Source organism: Atta cephalotes, assembly GCF_000143395.1.
Source record: "Atta cephalotes unplaced genomic scaffold scaffold00030, whole genome shotgun sequence".
NCBI classification, from domain to species: domain Eukaryota; kingdom Metazoa; phylum Arthropoda; class Insecta; order Hymenoptera; family Formicidae; genus Atta; species Atta cephalotes.
Window position 1 is genome coordinate 2737556 of NW_012130094.1, and position 18763 is coordinate 2756318.

The 18763-nt window shown below is 32.2% G+C and overlaps 2 protein-coding genes across 2 annotated transcripts; both read right to left on the reverse strand.

Annotated features, from left to right (window-relative positions):
* Positions 1-4122: 4122 nt before the first annotated feature.
* On the reverse strand, positions 4123-5851 carry LOC105620924 (mitochondrial fission 1 protein). Its single transcript, XM_012202401.1, has 4 exons — positions 5807-5851; positions 5133-5339; positions 4938-5043; positions 4123-4229 (listed from the first exon to the last, which is right to left on the reverse strand). Exons 1-4 carry the CDS (start codon positions 5849-5851, stop codon positions 4123-4125), a joined length of 465 nt encoding a protein of 154 aa, XP_012057791.1.
* Positions 5852-8442: 2591 nt separating this feature from the next.
* Positions 8443-11381, reverse strand: LOC105620885 (N-acetylserotonin O-methyltransferase-like protein). The gene is made up of 4 exons (XM_012202361.1): positions 11292-11381; positions 10922-11163; positions 10709-10855; positions 8443-8662 (listed from the first exon to the last, which is right to left on the reverse strand). The coding sequence occupies exons 1-4, from the start codon at positions 11379-11381 to the stop codon at positions 8524-8526; spliced, it is 618 nt and encodes a 205-aa protein (XP_012057751.1). The 3' UTR covers positions 8443-8523.
* Between the last annotated feature and the right edge of the window lie 7382 nt (positions 11382-18763).

Consider the following 18763-nt stretch of genomic DNA (forward strand, 5'->3'; position numbering starts at 1 on the left):
ACGACGACGACGACACACACACACACACACACACACACACACACACACACACACACACACACACACACACACACACACACACACACGCACACACACACACACACACACACACACGACGTACGCATACACTACACTGTACATTCGTGTAAAGCATAGCGAAGCCTTATTGAGAAAGCAATATTCATCCTTAAACCGCTTAAAGTATTTTCAAGCTGCTAATCTATCGATTTCTTCCTACGCTAGATAAAAAGGAAGAAGAGGAGACGTCTCCTTCGAGGCGAAGGGGAAGACCTCGATGATCGCAGATCGATTCCGCGATCGGCGACGGTCCAAACTCGCGCGAGAGAGCTGGAAGCTACGACCCACGGGGTAACGCGCGCGTTCGCGGATTTATTACAAAAATGTTCCTTTGAATCCCCGATTGCTAAAATAGAGCAACTTTGTTTCCCAAATTTTGATAATGCCGAGATAGCACGCATGTTGAAATAAGAACGTCTTAAAACTGTTTTAAAGATGTCTTTTATGTCCTGCGATTTTGAATATATACTGTCCAAATTTAGACGGCATTTTTTTTTATTTGAACCAAAGTTATTCCATTTTACAGTGCAGTTATTGCGGGCAACAATGCGCTGAGAGGTTGAAAAGCTCTTCTTGATTTTTCCGCGCATTTTTTGAAATTATTATATTGTCTCGCGAAAAAACGACTGTGTATCGTCCGAAACGAATTGCAATTGAAATAAAAGACAAGAGCACGCGTACAACTTTCTGAACTGTATACGGTGTTAGAATTAGATTGGAAGAACAAGTTTAATTACCGAGGTGAATTCTTCCGCGTTCCCGTAAGCACGCGCGGAATTTTGGCGCATAAAAAACGTTTCGAGAGACTGAAAAATTTCAGGCCGTGCGTTTATCTAAACCTAAGCCACACGCTGAAATACATCTCCCCGCGAAAAATAAGGAGAAAACAAAAAAAAAGGAACCGTGAGCCAAGTGAAAACTAAATTAAACTCTTAAGTCACCGGCGAGGTAAATGTGGTACCTGTAGAAATATCCGTACGGGAAACGCTCGAGAGAAGTTTCTCTTTTTTTTTTACGCAATAGTCGCGATCGGAAGTTTTTTCGCGATAAGCCTGGACGCGCGTTCTCTATCTCTCTTTCCTGCCATGAGAGTGATCCACGTGCAAACGAACCGCCGTAACGTTTATTAATCGATAACCGCTCTCCTGCGTCCGAGAGTCGGCACTTCTGGCCGCAAACGGGCGTGTGGCGGGACTTTTTTTTTTATATATTATTAAACGGCCGCGTCGCGCGCATTCCGGCGAGACCAGCGTAATCTCCGGCTCGATGGAGAACGGTTATCACTTCGCACGTGCCATATATCGATCATACATCAGCCGTCTCGCGGATTAACCGCGATAGTCGTCGACGTCGTTACATCGTGGGTACAAATAGCACAGCTTCCTCGCGACTCCGCCCTCCCCCCTCCCTGCTGTAAATACACCCCTGAGTTGTTCCCCGAGGGTGGTAAACGGCCCGCATTCTCGTTGCGCTTTGCCGGGCGCGAAAGTCGCAGAGAGTACACGCGAGAATTTTTTTCGAATAAAAGGAATTCCGAATTTAATTCGTTCGCGATCGAAACGATTCGTGTCCGGCTCAGTTCTCGTCAAAATTTCATGGTGAACAAGCCGAATTTCATTTCTCACACGTATCGTATGATAGACACGTCAATCGCTAAACGATGGCTTAGTCTGTCACAGTATTTTTCGTTTTACTGCAATTATAAAATTAGTTAATAAGCTGTATTATATGTTTTTTTGTTTAAACTGTAAACTTGTAAGATTTATTCAAAGGTATATTATTATATTTAGACACTAACATTCGTTTTGATCAAATACGCCTCCTTTGTTTATGTGTATTTTTTCATCTATAAAATAAATAAATAGAGAAGTAAATAGAGAGAAGTAAACAAATATCTATAAATAAATAGAGAAAAAAGTTTCATGTTATTATTTATTTTTCTTACCCACTTTGTACATTGATTAGATGAAAAATGTACAAAAGAGAGCATCGAATTGGATCTGACTTCACCTTCTCGGATTTTAAAAATTCACCATACTGCTAGAGGATTAAAAACGTGATCGAGAATTCATCAGAAATGATTCGATATAAATTTAATTTATTTTAATTTCAAAGTGACATGCGCCGTGAGAATGCGGGGCGACACGCACACGCACACACACAAAACACGCGTTTATCGAAATTCGCATTCGTCGCCTATACTCGATTTTCTCTTTACTTAACGAGGATCCTTTATTAAGATGTGTATCATAGAGGCGAGTATGGCGCGGACATGTCCCATTGATCTCACGGCCTTCTTTTCGTCCGCTTTCTGGTGGAAGAGCGATCCGATCGCGATCGGTCTGTGTAAATATTATTCGTCGCATTTGTGCACGTGGGAAAAGAAGGCGAGCGGGAAAGGCGCGTGGCGCTCGTGTTTTTCGGCATGGAAAGGATAAGCGAACATATTCCGACTCGTCGAACCGAGCGAAAAGAAGGCTGTTCTCTTTCGAGGAAAAGAGGGAGTCCCCTTCCGGGCCATAACATAGGTCATTAATAATAACATAATAATAATAGTAATAATATTAATAGGGATATTCCAGCGTTATTTTGTACATAAATAACTTTATCAACGGATATTAAGAGAAGTCATCAATAAATCTATATATAAAAAAAAATGTTGGGATTTCTTATTGTATTTCTATCCCTCTTTTAATCCTAAAATTTTCAAAACCGTTCATAAACGTAATTATGTTAATCGCAGAGTTTCATCGCTGAATTCTAAATATTCCAAATGATTTGTTTTGCGCTGCTTATAAACCTGCGGTTTCGGACGCATCACGCAAACGCTGTTCACTGATAAGCAGGACCAAATATTTGTTGCCAGGATTGCTAGAGCCAATGTTCGCATCTGTGTTTGGCGGTGCATTTAACGCTAGCTATGGCTACCTATATAATTCTGAGTTTCATATATCTAATATGGTAATCGTATTCAAACATAAACACGAAGGGACTCGGACAGTTACATCTGGCATAACGCAGTTGCATTTGCGTAATACAAAAGATGACAGTGGATGGTAAACATACAATGCGAATCGGGCAGTCAGATTTTACGCTAAATATGCGTTCAACGTATAGATCAGCACTTTACAAAGGAATCAAATTTCTGTTCCTCAACGTCATATGTGGTCTGAACTCAAGAGTAAGGACGTGCCGTAAAATCCACGTGATTTGCGAATGAATACGCTACATTTTTCGCGTAAATAAATCCATGTGCAATGTCGTAAATGAAAAGGATATGGAGCGTTGCACCATATTCGTATATTTCATTACGATGGAATCGTCGTTCCAGTAACGTCGAGTAAAGCTGTATATGTACGGCAATAATTCGCGTGGGAAAAGCATCATCCGATATAACTTTAAACATTGACTTTTATTAAAAGAATCCAATAACAACATAAATCCACACATATAACTCTAATTATATACAAAAGTTATAATATTCTTAAATAATATTCTGTAATTTAGTTTAACACTTTGAGATACACTTTGGTTAAACATACGCGCGTATAAATAAAATTTTAAATACAAAACATGCGATATACATATATCAATATACGATATAGACATACTCATATGTGTGATATTATGTGTAACATATACAATACAAAAAAATCATATGTAGTTTTGGAATGTAAAAAATAATCGCATACAATTTCGATAAGCATATTGGAAATTAGTTTCATTGTTAGAAATTTTTTTTGAAGCACAAAAAAATCATATTTTAAACGATGTGTTTAAAACAGTATAAATAATTGTTAAATAATATTAAATAAAATATAAATTAAATAAATCATATTCATACGCTAGTTTTTCTCCTTGTTCTCCTTTTCTGTGATTAATAGAAAAATAACGTTACAAATTACATTTATTGGATTTGGTCAACGTTCTAGTACATTTGAGACTTCAATCTCAAACAGCAATTATGACGCAAGTTACACACCATTTCGCGCAAACACATTACATCACAATTGTAATTGCATAATCATGATTCTAATAGTTCTTTTAGGGGTAACTCTCTCTAATTTTTTTTGCCATCGCGATGCCCAGGCCTAGAATACCTGCAACACCGATAATAACACCTCCCGCGACAGCCATACCCATAAGGCCCTCTGCAAAAAAAATGAAACAAACGGGATTCAATGCCAATTTCAGTCACGAAAATATTAATTAAGCTTCTTAGATGAAGCAAGTTTAATATGTTGGTTGATGCGGTTAGTATAGCAAATCATTAAAAGGAGAACAATACGACATATGTATATATGATAGCATGTGGTATTAAACGGGTTTTTCATCTCGTCCGTATTTTTATTAAATTTTTATTACTTATTATACAGAATATACAGATATGAAATACTAGAGATAGATGCATTGCAAAAAATACAAGCAATGATTATTAACAAAATAACCAAATCTATGCTAAAGCTTTCAATTTGTATATTGAGATATGAAATTAAATATCTGCTATTAGAAGAAATTAGGAAAGTTAACAATCATAAAATTAAAAAAGATGAAAATCTTTGAAGAAGTTATGGAAGAAGTTATATACAATTACAAGATTGTGCTGCAAAAACATGCAGAAGGTTAGCTATTTTTGCCAAAGTTAATGAGTTATGGATTAATATGAATTGTAAGGACATAAAATCGTTAAGTGGAATCTATATAAAATTTAGCAATCCAAGAGAATAGAAAGATTAGTAGAAGCAACCAGAAATAGTACGATTGCGTAAGGAAATCACAGAAATCTCTCAGCGATATTGCTCCTAGATAAATTACAAGCTTTATTCTCTTAAGTCGATAAAAAATTATAAAAGGAAAACCTTTTTCCATCTTCTTCCTTATTAACGATTCCAAATGTTGCACTTGTAGATTCGCAGGTTCAATCTGAAGGAATGCTCTGACGTACGAGAGTGCCTTGGAATATTCCTGGAAGGAGACATTAATGATCAATGATCAAAGATCGAGATCACTTTATAACAAACTGCTCAATATATTAATTCATGATTTATTTTTACCTTTATTCTAGCATTTCCAATAGCCAAATAGTACAAGCAATCACGCCTCTCCGTATCGTGATTGTTATAAAGGTCCTCCAACAGCAATATTCCTTTCCTAATGTCCGCTGAATATTTGCTCCTCACAAGGCACCAGGCATATTCGAATTGTGCTTTTTGCGTGACATACGATGAATGCAACTGCTCATGGTACACAGTTTCGAATTTCTAAAATGGAATCACGACAGTTGTCACAAAGTGATGCAACATTTGTGTACTTCGGATTACATTTCCTGATCGATGAGTCATCCCAACTTTGTCTCGATCCACAAGTGTCGCAATGTCAAATTAATTATAATCCGTTCGTGAATACAATGTATCTACATTTTTTTTTTGGAAAGAACGTTACGCACGTCATCGAGTATCCTCTTCGCTGATAAAATTTAAAGTTCCGTGAAAATATGTATTAAAATTCTACACAAAGCAAATCAATTGAATACTTAAAAAAAATGATACGAACAAAATTTATCGCGCAAATATACATAAATATAGATTCGACGTAACCTAACCTAACTTTTCAAACGTATGTCGTGTTAGCTATTCGAGACGAGAGCGGGGGACAGATAAGCGTGAGAAACAATGTTGGAATGAGAAACGATATCAACAATGCGAGAATTAATCCTTCGAGCATTTACCTTCAAATCCTCGGAAGAGACGACTTCGTTCAAAACGTCCTCCATTTCTTTTCCAGACTAATGCACGTAAGCGGCGCGCACTTTGCCCAACTTTGCCCCACACACACACACACACACACACACACTCAAAAGAGACGGTTGCACTACGTTACGCGTGTAAAGTTTCACTGTGATTCCCGATTTCTGAAACGCGATGCAGGTGCGAGACTGCGAGATGACTTGACGCATTGCAAGAGATACGCGAGATCTACTAGCTCGATCTGCCTCGCAGATGGCGCGATTTATGAATCTTACTGATATGGAAAGAACGAAAATCTGCGGCATATAAAAAATATCATTTTTTTGTTAAAAAAAAAATGATTACTCAATTCACTTTCTTTCTGTTAAGTAACAGTTATCTTTAACACAAAATATTTTCCTGATTAATAATCCTAAACTTATTACAAATTTCAGAAAACTCATTAATGTAAATAATAAGATAAATAAAAAAAAATGGTTTAAATGAAAATCAATCATAAAAGAAAGGGCTATAAATCAATTAAAATATATTAGGTGTAGTAAAAAGAAATCCATTATTTTTTTATTCAATTTCAAAAATAATGGATTTCTTTTTACTATACCTAATATTAAGACTAATCCACTATAAAAACAAAATGCATTTTAACAAATATTTCGACTTCCGTACACAAAGCCATTATCGATCAATGTTACACAACAGACGATTAAAAATAAAACAAAAATTTTGAAATCGGAAAATTGAAAAATCACGCCAAAATAAAAAATCCATTTTTACTCCATTATTGGTCTTTTAAATATCAACGACCATACGATTTGTGACAATTTAATTTTACTTTGCAAAACAGTTTAATTATAAGTTTCATAATGTGTGTTTTGATTTTTCATGATGCGAGGATCGTGTGACTGCCTGAGTAATAATGTATTATACCCGTCACTAGATCTGTTATTATTCACGATTTCACGATTTAAAGGCAGGATAATCATGACTCTGAGCATCATCGTTGTATTGCAATAGTGCATTTAAATTAAGGACTGTTGATGCTATTTTACAAGAAGATTAAAATGAATGTCAAAATTGAAAAGAGCTTTTTACACACTGCTTGAAAGTTATATCATTAACTCGTAAATGACACATGGATGCGAATTCGCATCAGTAAAATTTTCGACTTGTGAGTATTTAATAAAATTGGTTTTGCTTAACACGCAGTTTTAAATAAATAGCACTTTATTTTTTGAAAATTCAATATAACCAATCGATTGATTGGTTAAAAAATTTTACATTGAAAAACATAGGTTTTATTTTACTTCTGTTTTTTAACTTTCAGAAGATCCAAAACATTAAAAGTGTCTGGTGCGAATTCGTATCTATCAGGTGTTCTTTATGGATGCTCAAAAGGAATATGTTCTTTGCAGGTTAATACTCCTTAAATTGAAATGGAAATGGATTTTTTACATCCAGATGATTTTTCAACTTTCCATTTTGCAACTTAAAAAAATTTTGTATTTTTAATCACCGATTGTTTGTAACATTGATAATGATCTCATGCATAGATCGAAACGTTTGTTAAAATACAATTTTGTCAATTAATATTAATGTATTTTAATTGGCTCTTATTTTATAATTGATTTTTTTTCTTTTGAAGAATATTTTATAAAATTCATCGAAACAATTTTATATAATAAGCAAATCGAATTTATTTTAATTTAATAATCTTGATTGACTTTATTAAACTTATCAGAATTCTCAGAATATATTTTGAATAAATTTGGTGCTTGAGATAAACATATGATAGATTTGCGAACAAATTAATTTTTGAAATATTTGAAACAAATAATTATTATTTGCATCACAGTATACACTTTTCTGTATAGCGTTTCATGCAAATTGCATATTCCGCAAATTCTTTCAATTTCGAAAAAGGGCTTTGAAAGCAAAATTGTGAAAAGCATTTAAAAACAAAAAACTTTAAGGGATCCAAAGACCCGTATGTTCCTTTAGTGTTACAAAAAATAAAATATTATTATAGTTAATATTTATTTATCATTATAATCATTATAATTTATTTATCATTATAAAAAATATATTTCAAAAGATAATTTTGAATCGGCACCTCTCATTTATATCTCACTTCAATATATTTTCATGTGGGAATTAAATATTTATTATACGATTTGAATATTTCTTTAAAAAAATAGAAACATTTTAAGAAAATATTCGCTCAAATGCTAGTATTTTAAAATATGTCATTTTCTTAAATAATGAATGCACATAGTTTCAAAAAATATTTTTTTAGATGATAAATTAAAATAAAATTCAATTATTTTCAAAATGCGATGCTTGTAAACTTGAATATCTTTTTTTACATGGAAAATCTTGCATTAGTATGACTAAAACAGAGAAAGTTTTGCTGAATGAATAAATAGCCTATATGATGGTTAATTTAATTACAATGCCAACGAGTGATTCGCTTTGTGTCTTTGACAGCGCGCGATACGATCATGAATGTTAATGAGCGCAATATCAATATTAACGCGGGTTTAAATATATGCCCATTAAGCCGCAACGTTCAAACTATTAAATACACAAATAGGGAAATTCATAAATTTATGAGGCTTTTAACGTAATAAAATTTATTCACGTAGAAACGACGATACAATAGTTCAGGTACTGATGGATATACAACGTGATATTCTACTAACTACACGTTGGAGAACATTCGGTTGAGTTGTTTGGCCAACGAATACAGCGGTAGGCCCGTTATGGTATAATAATCACCATCTATTCTTTCAATCAAGCAACCCCCTATACCCTGAAGACCATAGCCTCCTGCTTTATCCCTGAAATAACATCTCGCTTGAATGCAAAGATTAATTGTAACAATTGCAATGCAATATTACAATATTTAGAGTGTTTACTGAGATCTTATGAAAGAATTTCCTGAGAATGCCTGGATTTTCAAGATATTTAGAGAATATTAACATGTATATTAACGTGAATATTACGCCCGAACTCTGCGATTTACATATATACATATAATTTACGAAACATGAACACTATTACTACATACTACTACATCAATATCGCATGCACATATACGCACAAATTTCTACATAATTTTTTTTTAGACCACCAAAGTTTCTAAGTTTATTTCTAGTGCAGTGATTGTTCTTTCATGTAGTGCAGGTGATGAAGCTTATTTTATCAGTCGACCGCAATAATTTTTATACCAATTTTTATATGTATTAGATGTGGGAAAAAGTTCGTGTTTTTCCCGTTAGATGCATTAAAAAACGCCACAAACTTTTTCCCACATCTAATATTTTTACAGACATTTTTTGAAGATCTTTCTCCAGAATTAAATTAGATATTAATTAAAGTAGACATTAAATTAAAATAGATATCACAGAATATTTGTCTGGATTCTATATCCAAAATCGAAAATCGAAAAAGAATTAAAAATATACAATCTACTATTAAAAAATTACAATCTTGTTACCGACTTCTGACGTTGATTTGTGACAGCATATGCTTTATATACATAAAAGTTTTAAACGTATAGAACTTTTATATAAACCATACTATCACAAGTCAATGATAGAAGTCGATAACAAAATTGAAAATTTTCAGTTCTTTTTCGTTTTTCATATACATAGAATCCGGATTGTGTTAATGTCTATTTTAATTTAATGTTTACTTTAATTAATGTTTAATTTCAATCTGGAGAAGAATTTCCAATCTGTAAAAATAATACATAAAAAAATTGGTATAAAAATTATTGCATTTGATAAAATAGATATTTCTTTAAAATTCCAGATAAAATTAAAGAATTTTTAATTATTTGCAATTTTAAAATAAATTGAAAAAGCAAACAAATTATTTATTATAATTTGATAAAAAACTGAGATTCTACAAGATTATATTTATACAATTGAAGTTACGAAATCGATAAGATAAAAAGAATACACTCAGAAAAATATTAAGAAAAGTAATTACTCAATTTACCTTTTTTTTTTTAAGTAACGATTATCTTTAACAAAGAATATTTTCTTGATAATAATCATAAGATATATTTATGACATATTTTAGAAAAACTCATTAATACTCAAAACAAGGATTTATTTTTTTTAAGACTATAAAATTGATTAAAGAAACTTTGTATAATAGGCATCCCGAATTTTTTTTAATTTAATAATCTTGATTAAAGTATTACACTAGTTAGGATTCAAAATATATTTTGAAAAATTTAATACTTGTGATGAACTTGTAATAAGATTTGCGGATATATTAATTTTTGAAATAAATACAATAATTACTATTTACGTATAAGTAATGTTTTAAGATGTTAACATGACCCTTCCATTGGTTTATGACATTTTAAGATGATTTTAAATATAAGAATCGACTCTAATGAATTTGGCTAGAGAGTCATACTTATATTTTAAGACATCATTTAAAACAATTTTGAAATAAGAACAAATTATCAATATTGGCCTGTGAGTGTAAGTGTGCTACTTATTTCTACTGTATATTGTCTTTTATTGTCACTCTCACTTTTATATAAGAATTCACAAGGCACATGGGAATGTACGCTTACTAAATGTATGCTTACTTAATGCTGATTATTTTTTAAATTTGTTTAGCAAATTTTATAGTTTTATCAAGCAAATTGAAGAAATAATGAAATAATGTTTTAATAAAGATACGGAATTTAAATTTAAAAATAAAATCCTCAAAATTTCCTCGATTGCTGATAAAATTCCATGACAATCCCTGACTTTCAAAGGTAAAAGAGAAATCTCCTGAAAATTTCAAATTTTCCAGATTTTTGTAGTAAACACTCTGAATATTGCAATGCAATATGACAATGCATAAGCTACACTCACATAGGATCACCAGTTTTAACATACTCTCTGATTTGTTTCTCCGATACATCTCCGAATTTTACTTTGGCAGACTCATAAAACTGGAGTTCGGTCTTTGGTGTTTTCAGACACACACCAGTGTAGACAACGTGTTGCTTATTTGCTAAGCTAAGAAATATACGTTGCATACTACATATTACATTCAGATGAGTAATCCAGGGTAGGAATTATTACCTGGACAACATCTGAAAAGCTTCCACTTCATTTCGAGGCTTTCCATAAATGACATCGCCCATTGTTACCATGGTATCTGCTCCTATTATCAGAGACGGTGGCACCGGATCCCCTTTTAGACGTTCATACACTTCGAGTACCTTGTACTTAGCTATGTCCTGAACGTATTCCCCATGTCCCTCATACTTGGATCTATCGAGCTTCTCATCATAGAGGGACGTCATCACTTCTACGTTGATGCGCTGATGAACATTATTATTCACGTTAATACGGTTAACAGCCTACCCGAACGATTATCGCGCAATCATCCAGGTCATCGTTTATATCTACAGAGCGTTTAAAAAAAAAGATTCTCTGCACGATTGTTTACCAACTGTCTCATTATGTCTTGCCGCCTCGGGGAACTGCTGGCCAAGATCGTCCTACCGCTTGCCAAGGCTTGAATAGTCGATTCCAACATTCTGCGCGACGTGCAACACAAAAGTTCAATATTTATTGTTAATGACACCTGCTACAACGCAAAAAAAACTACAACTCGCGAAACACTATCTGATCGTAACACACGTGATTAGCAAAACGCGCGAACGTAACACGTTAACGGAACGACCGGCGCCTGTCGGTAAACACGAACTGTTGCGAGCCGCTTACATCTCGATGATGCCGCAGAGGACGCTGCAATCAAAGGGAAAAGCGCATTTGCTCTTTAATAGAGGTTTCTTTTTTTACTTTACTATATAGAATATTCTGAAATTTGTATATCAAAATATTACGATAATAAAATTTTCAAAAAATTAAGAAAAAGTAAAATTACATGTACATTTTTATTTTAGTAGTTTTTGAGATGTAAAGATTTTTAAATATAATTTTATGTTTAGACAGCCAGTTATCCATGAATCATGTTTGCGATACACTGAGAGAAAAAGGTACTTATATAAAAATTTATATATTTGTGAGAAATACATTTATTTCACTGAAATAAAAATTTATTTAAATATTTAAATACGGCGAAATAAAAGTTTATTCCTAGCAATTTTTATTTTTTACAATTAATAAGATATGTTTCACAGAAATATGTATTTCATCACAATCTAATTTTTTCATAACTAATAAATATCGGAAAAAAATATCATAAGTAACATTTACTTCGCAATACTTCGACATTTTTTTTTTAAATGCAATATTAGTGAACGTCCACTTCAGCGTTTAAATGTGTAATCTATATATTTAAACATAGTTCATAATTGGCTATATTTGTACTCTTATTACTTCACAAACTATTGCTTAAAATAAAAATTTATAAATAATCTTTTTACTCATTTTTTCAAAAACTTTCTTATTGTAATATTTTTATTCGCGAATTTCGGAAAGTCCTATACCGCTGCATAAAATATTTTAGTATGTGATCGAAATTTCGATATCAATTTTAATACACCTACTAGATTGTCAGTTCAAAGTTGAAGTTCGTATAAATAACACAATATATATTCGAGTGTAATAAATTTCTGGAATATTTAAATAATTATAATATACTTAAATATTGAAAGTTGAATTTGTTTATTAAAAGTATCTTTTTAATCATTCAATACTATCATTTCAAAACTGATGAAATTATATAATCGAAATTAATTTTGTATCAATTAATCATGTTATTTAAAATTAATATTAATTTTATATTATACAATATCGAAATTTTAATTGCATTTTAAAACCATATTAATTATAAACAAAATAAATTTAAATAATAAATAAGATATGTTTTAGATTGGCAGAATTATTGCTCAGCATTTCAATGAATTAAAGTTTTAATATTCATTTTTTAATATTCATTTTGCTCTATCTGCAATCTTTTTTGTTTAACCAAACTCACACAGCACAAAGTCAAGACGGAACATATAAAACATCTTGAAAACAACTTTACGTCTTTTACAGAAAATGTCTTTAAAATTTCTTTTAGACATCTTTAAGGCATCTTTAATCTTATTTTCGTTTATTTTTTAATATGCATATTATGTTGTCTGCGAAGTCTTTTTATTGTTCTTTATTTAAAAAAAAATGAAAAATTCAGAGTTACTCCTCAACATCTTCATTATATTATCTAATAGTTTCTAACTTAAATGTTATTTAATAAAAATTGAAATTTGAGCAAAAATAAGGAAAAAATTTGTGAATGAATTCTGCTTATACTATAAAAGATTTAGATTGTAGATGATTAATAATTCTAAATAAGAAAAGAAAAAAAGTGATATCAAATATAAATATTTATAAATAATATCTATAAGTGTCCATAAATAGAACAATGTAACGCTAATTCGCTACTATTATTTACTCCATCATTTTCAATAACGTTTATCTTTCTTTGTTTATTCCTTTCTTCAAGGCAAGATCAAAAACATTACTTCGCTCAATTAGTTTATATTTCAAAATTCGCATAAAAATATTCGCATAAAAAATTGTTATGTCGATTGTTCGCAGATCGTATAGATACGTATATGTAATATAATATACATGCACATATCTAAATTATATATATATATATATAAATTACAGATGTTCAGTACATACATATAGTATATAATATAATATATTCTTATACTTAATTCGAAAGATAAACGTGTGCTGTAATCTGGTGCATGTTTGAAAATATATCGGCGTTAGAAGGAGAACTCTTCTCCAGGCGCAACTCAAGCCAGACTCTAATACATCGTAATCGGTAAATTACGTAAATGCCGCATGCCATGAACGAACCTAAAGGTCAGTCAGTCCGAGGCCTTACATAATCGCAAGGCGAAAGGTTGACCCATCTTTGCGCTGCGCAGCCTTCCAGTTGAACAAAGATTTAGCGGCATTCTTTTTTTCGCATGTCACTCGCGGTCGTATTCTACCTTTAATCGATTAGTTGACGATCTAATTGCTCGTAAGTATGAAAAGAAAATGTTGCAAGAGATACTGCAACTTTGTTTTAATGATATATAATCTTAAAAGGATATATAATCTTTTGAGAGGAATAAATGTGAATAGCTATATGTGACATTTTAATTTTTAGTAGATTAATTTTTAGTAGATTAATTTACGATAATGTTTGTGAAATATGATAGGTTTGTGAAATATGATTATTTAACAATCATTTATTTTCTCGTTGAGAGTTAAATATATAGATAAATATAGATAGATATTATAGATAGATGGATGGAGGCGTTTATTTATTAATATTCTAGATCAAGCTTTTTAGAAACATAAAAAATGACAAATGAAAAAGAAAGTAAAAAATCGATAACAAAAGAATACAAAATAAGGCAACATAAAACAAAAATAAAAACAGTAAAAATAAAGAATTATGAAAATAATCAAAAAAGGAATAATAAAGGAGAGAAGGGGGAGAGAAAGAGAAAGGAGAAGGAGGAAAGAGGGAAGGGGGAGAGAGAGCGAAAGAGAATTTTATTATAATTTTACTGAAATAGTGCATCGGGTACCGACAGATTTGTTTAATTACATTCGTTTTCCGAAATTCAGTTTATACACCATTCTGCTAGAATAAATATCCAACGCTTATGTATTCGCAATTATTCGTTCGGTTGAAAATCAACAAACGTACACGTCCGTCTGCGGTAAACAATTCTTGTAAACAAATAATCGTTTTAATTTAATATAATGCGAATACAAGCAAGTAATAACAGCAGGGTCAAGTTTACTAATGAGTGCACGTGGCGAGCGGCCTGTCGATGTTATTTATGAGATAATTGCTGCTTAGAGTTAAGCGAGGATGAAATATCACTTCGTTATCCCTTCGATCGGCGGGACTTCGGCTTGGTCTGCAATAATTGACAATTGCGTTTATATAATCGGCATATCTAAAATCTCTAAATGATAACGATGATGATTATCGCGTGATTATTTGTAAGTGCGATTATTTGTAGCTCGGTGTAATTATTAATTCTTTAGCTAGCGCGGCGTATTGTCATATGTAAATGAAGTGTATTTATGATTAACTGATAAAAGAATAAAAATGTTTTAAAATTATAATGGACTTGAAGGATGGGAAAAACAATGTAAACGAAATCACGCGATGTTTACAATCTTTTTCTGTAGATATTAAATAATTCTTATGAAAATGTTGTTTTGTGCAAAACTCTGTTAGATTCCGTCTCTTTACATTCTTGTCTCGAAGGATTAGAAAGGAGTATGCATTAGGATTATTACTTCGTGATGCGATAAATAACGTATATCTTTTCTGTGCTGTTAATGGAAACTTAAATTAAAAAAAAATAAAATTATCCTAAATTATTATATCCTCAGCACACATTTATCTATGTATTTGTAAAGTAGTGCTTAGTTAATGATGGTTGTTCACTAAGCAATTAACTTTTCCATGTAAATCCTTGTTCCTGGACACTAAACGCTTAATTAATTAAAGTATCGAATAAAAATTTGGTCGATGGGGAATATAATAAGAGAGAAAGGGGCAGCAAGTCAAATCACAGGTGTTAGAAAGGAGAAACACAAAATACATAATTCACTTGCGTGCAAAGTGCATCAGATGTTAATGCTGAAGCTATAAGCTGTGAGCAGGATATCGCAAACCAGTTATTAAAAGCACCTTACGCATTGTATCTCTTCTCACTTTTCGATCAAGTCGCCTCAGCGCGAATAAAACGATGGCTGGCATGTTTATTTATACATATGTATCTCGGCCGACATTCATGAAATATCCGATCCGATTCAACCCTCGCGTGGCAGGTGTACACGATGTACACCGAATATCACCGAGAATTACGTCATTGGGGTAACTCACACGAAGGACATTTAACGAATGTCCAAGAGCGGTCAAATAAATCGAATAATCTGGGACGAAGTAGTTTATGAGAACTCGGCAGAACACGTACCAGTTTCTTAAACGCAAATTTCTCTCTCTCTCTCTCTCTCTTATCATATAATCTATCTTATGAGAAATTTTTATCCTAATAATTTTAAAATGCAAGCAACATGAAGCGTGAATCAGCATTTTTAATTAACTTCATATATCAGATGTTTGAAGAAATACAGCTTTAACCTTTATAAGTAAATAAGTAAATAAATAAATAAATCCCACAAATGGACGTAAACATACTACTGTTTGAATAAAAAATAAATTAAAAACATAAATTAAAAATTTATTAAAAAATAATATTTATTTTTTAAATAATTTTAATATTTTATTAGTCCTCTAAGAGAATTAACAATTTTTCAATAAAATTGCTTTTTAATTTCTTTTTCTTTAGAATAGAACGTTTACGTCAATTCCTCTTTTAGCTTTCATTATCGTTTTTTTTTTCAAGAAAATACAATAAATCGAGGATATAACTTTATACTTATAGCCAAGGCTGTATGTTGATTAAAAATGTTTTAATTTTAATTCGATTTAAAATTCATTCTATGTAATAATCAAAGTTTTGTTGCAGAATATGACATATGACGCTTTTCTTAACGCTTTTCTTTAGAAAATTTGAAACAACTAATTTGAAACATCTAACTAGCTATAAATTATCATATGAATTGATGCATAAATAACTTGTGGGAGGATTCACACATATAGCTGAGATACGTGCCTGTCTAAACAGTAAAATTAACGAGTTGGCCAACAGATAAAATTATTAGCGCAGACTTCCACTTTTACGCGTCGGTTGTGAAGTGGCTTTTGCATCGTAAAAAATTTTCAGCGATCAAAACCGATGTGAATGGTAATTGCAAAGATTATATTACACCGTGCTTGTCGAGAGTTGCGCAACGATATTAGGCGCTTCTCGAGGTGACAGGAGTGGCGCCGGTCGTGAACCGGCCAGCCGCCGATATCACTTCGGTCGCGACTATTTCTGCACTATTATATATACGTATTAAAATAATTACGAAGGCATACACGCGAGAAAGGTGAAAAAAAAAGATACATAAAGAGAAAATCTCGGTCGTTGGCCCAATCGAGCGCATGGCTTAATTCGATAAATGTTGCAACGTACACGTTGTCGTGTAAATTTTTTGTGTAAATTCACCAGTTGAAATTTATTCGACTCGTTCTGCTGTGAAAATTCGTTAAACTGTCATAAGCGTTAGCGCGAGCTGCAGCGAGCACGGCAATCGCGCCGGGGCTGACGTTATTAAATGCGATTGCACAAGAAGCCGCGCGCGAGAAGCCGCACCAAAGGACGCGCGCATTATGACACCGCGGCATGTAACGCGGCCTCTATGATGTCCCGACGTCACGCCTGTGGAGTGCCTGCGGTTTTGTGTTACATGTAATACGCCTGCACACGATTATCAGGAGCGTACCTCGATCGGAACCCTGATCCCGAATTACTTTCCTAATTGATCCTTTCTGCGATGTCGCGTCTGATGATGGCAGACACTGCTTCGATCACAATAGATTAGCAGATTTGTCAGAAAATTCTATCTCTCATATATCCATTTTTATCAATGTAAAGATTAACTCTAATCTCGGTTTAATTATTTTTTATTTTTTTCTAAAAGATGATTTTGCTAAATTATGTAATAATTTAACGTGATACAGATCTGAAAATAATTTTGTTGGACTATAGAAATAATTATGTGGGATGCTCAAGCAATGCTGCAAAAAAATTTGACATTCTAACAATCGCCCATCGTTTAAGCGCCCTTATATAATTATTTTTTTTGATGTTCCAATAAAATTATTTATAGATATACTTCAGCAAAATTATTCTTTCTATATAGTTTTAGAAATACTTATTCCTTTTAGAAATACTTATTCCTAGTTTTAAAAATTTGGGAATGATAAATTACAAATTATAAATATTTAGATACTTCGGCAAACTTATTCTTTTTATGTTTTAGAAATTAGAAAAAGTAAATCATACAGTAAGACTGAAATTAATCTACATTAGTAAAAATGGCTTTTGAAATATATTTTTTAGGTAGAAATTAAACGCCTTTACTTGTGTATTAATTAAACCAGTCGCTTTTTGTAAAAATGGATGACTGAAATTGTACATTTAGGCTTTCACGATGATTATTTACAATTTTTTTATTACTTTTTATATAATAATACATTGTCATCAAATATTTCTTTTTATTATAATAACAATTGTCTAGAGGAGACATCCGCATTACGATGTCATTGCTATAAGATGAGGCGGTTTGTGCAATTATTAATAACGCAATCCAGTATCAATGTCTTTCGTTGAAGAAGGAAACAATCATTCGCAGCATACATCTCCTAGACACCTTTATTTAATTAATTCAATTGTCATTACTGTTTTATCACCATTGCCTGAACAGTAATTTAAAAAGACGGACTTCCTGCATTCCAGCACGAATGTCTTGCCTACTGTGTACGTGGAAAACCATCTTTACCTCGAATTCTTTTTATTCACTCGCAGCAGGTGTTTCCTTGTCATGAAAAAATTAACTGACATTACGTAGTGCATATTACTATTTGTAGCCTATAGCGAAATACCGAAGATATCCGTTTGTAACATCCTAGTTAAAGTAAGCTCCATTGCAAATCAATGGAGAAATCTACAACTTTGAAATGAAGGCGTATATCCTTGGTAATAATTCTTACAAAATTCTTTATTTCTTCCGTAGTAATAATTCATATTTGCCAATGAGTGAGTGAAGAATCTTGTCTGCACTGGCATTTATGTAATATAAAAAAAAAGTAATCTCTCTCAAAGAAAGAGAGAGAGAGAGAGAGAGAGAGAGAGAGAGAGAGAGAGAGAGAGAGAGAGAGAGAGAGACGACGACGACGACACACACGTACTACGTACGTACGTACGTACTACGTACGTACGTACGTACGTACGTACGTAACGTACGTTAACGTACGTAACGTACGTA

What these genes read in the sequence shown, in the direction of transcription:
- LOC105620924 (XM_012202401.1), bottom strand. Translation starts at nt 5,851, where the DNA reads ATGGAGGACGTTTTGAACGAAGTCGTCTCTTCCGAGGATTTGAAG. An exon ending in TCTCTTCCGAGGATTTGAAG is followed by an intron (nt 5,340 to 5,806) that starts GTAAATGCTCGA and finishes ATTCCATTTTAG; the next exon opens with AAATTCGAAACTGTGTACCA. An exon ending in AAGGAAGAAGATGGAAAAAG is followed by an intron (nt 4,230 to 4,937) that starts GTTTTCCTTTTA and finishes TTTTTTTTGCAG; the next exon opens with AGGGCCTTATGGGTATGGCT.
- LOC105620885 (XM_012202361.1), bottom strand. Translation starts at nt 11,381, where the DNA reads ATGTTGGAATCGACTATTCAAGCCTTGGCAAGCGGTAGGACGATCTTG. An exon ending in AAGACATAATGAGACAGTTG is followed by an intron (nt 11,164 to 11,291) that starts GTAAACAATCGT and finishes AATGTTCATCAG; the next exon opens with CGCATCAACGTAGAAGTGAT. An exon ending in GCTTTTCAGATGTTGTCCAG is followed by an intron (nt 10,856 to 10,921) that starts GTAATAATTCCT and finishes TATATTTCTTAG; the next exon opens with CTTAGCAAATAAGCAACACG.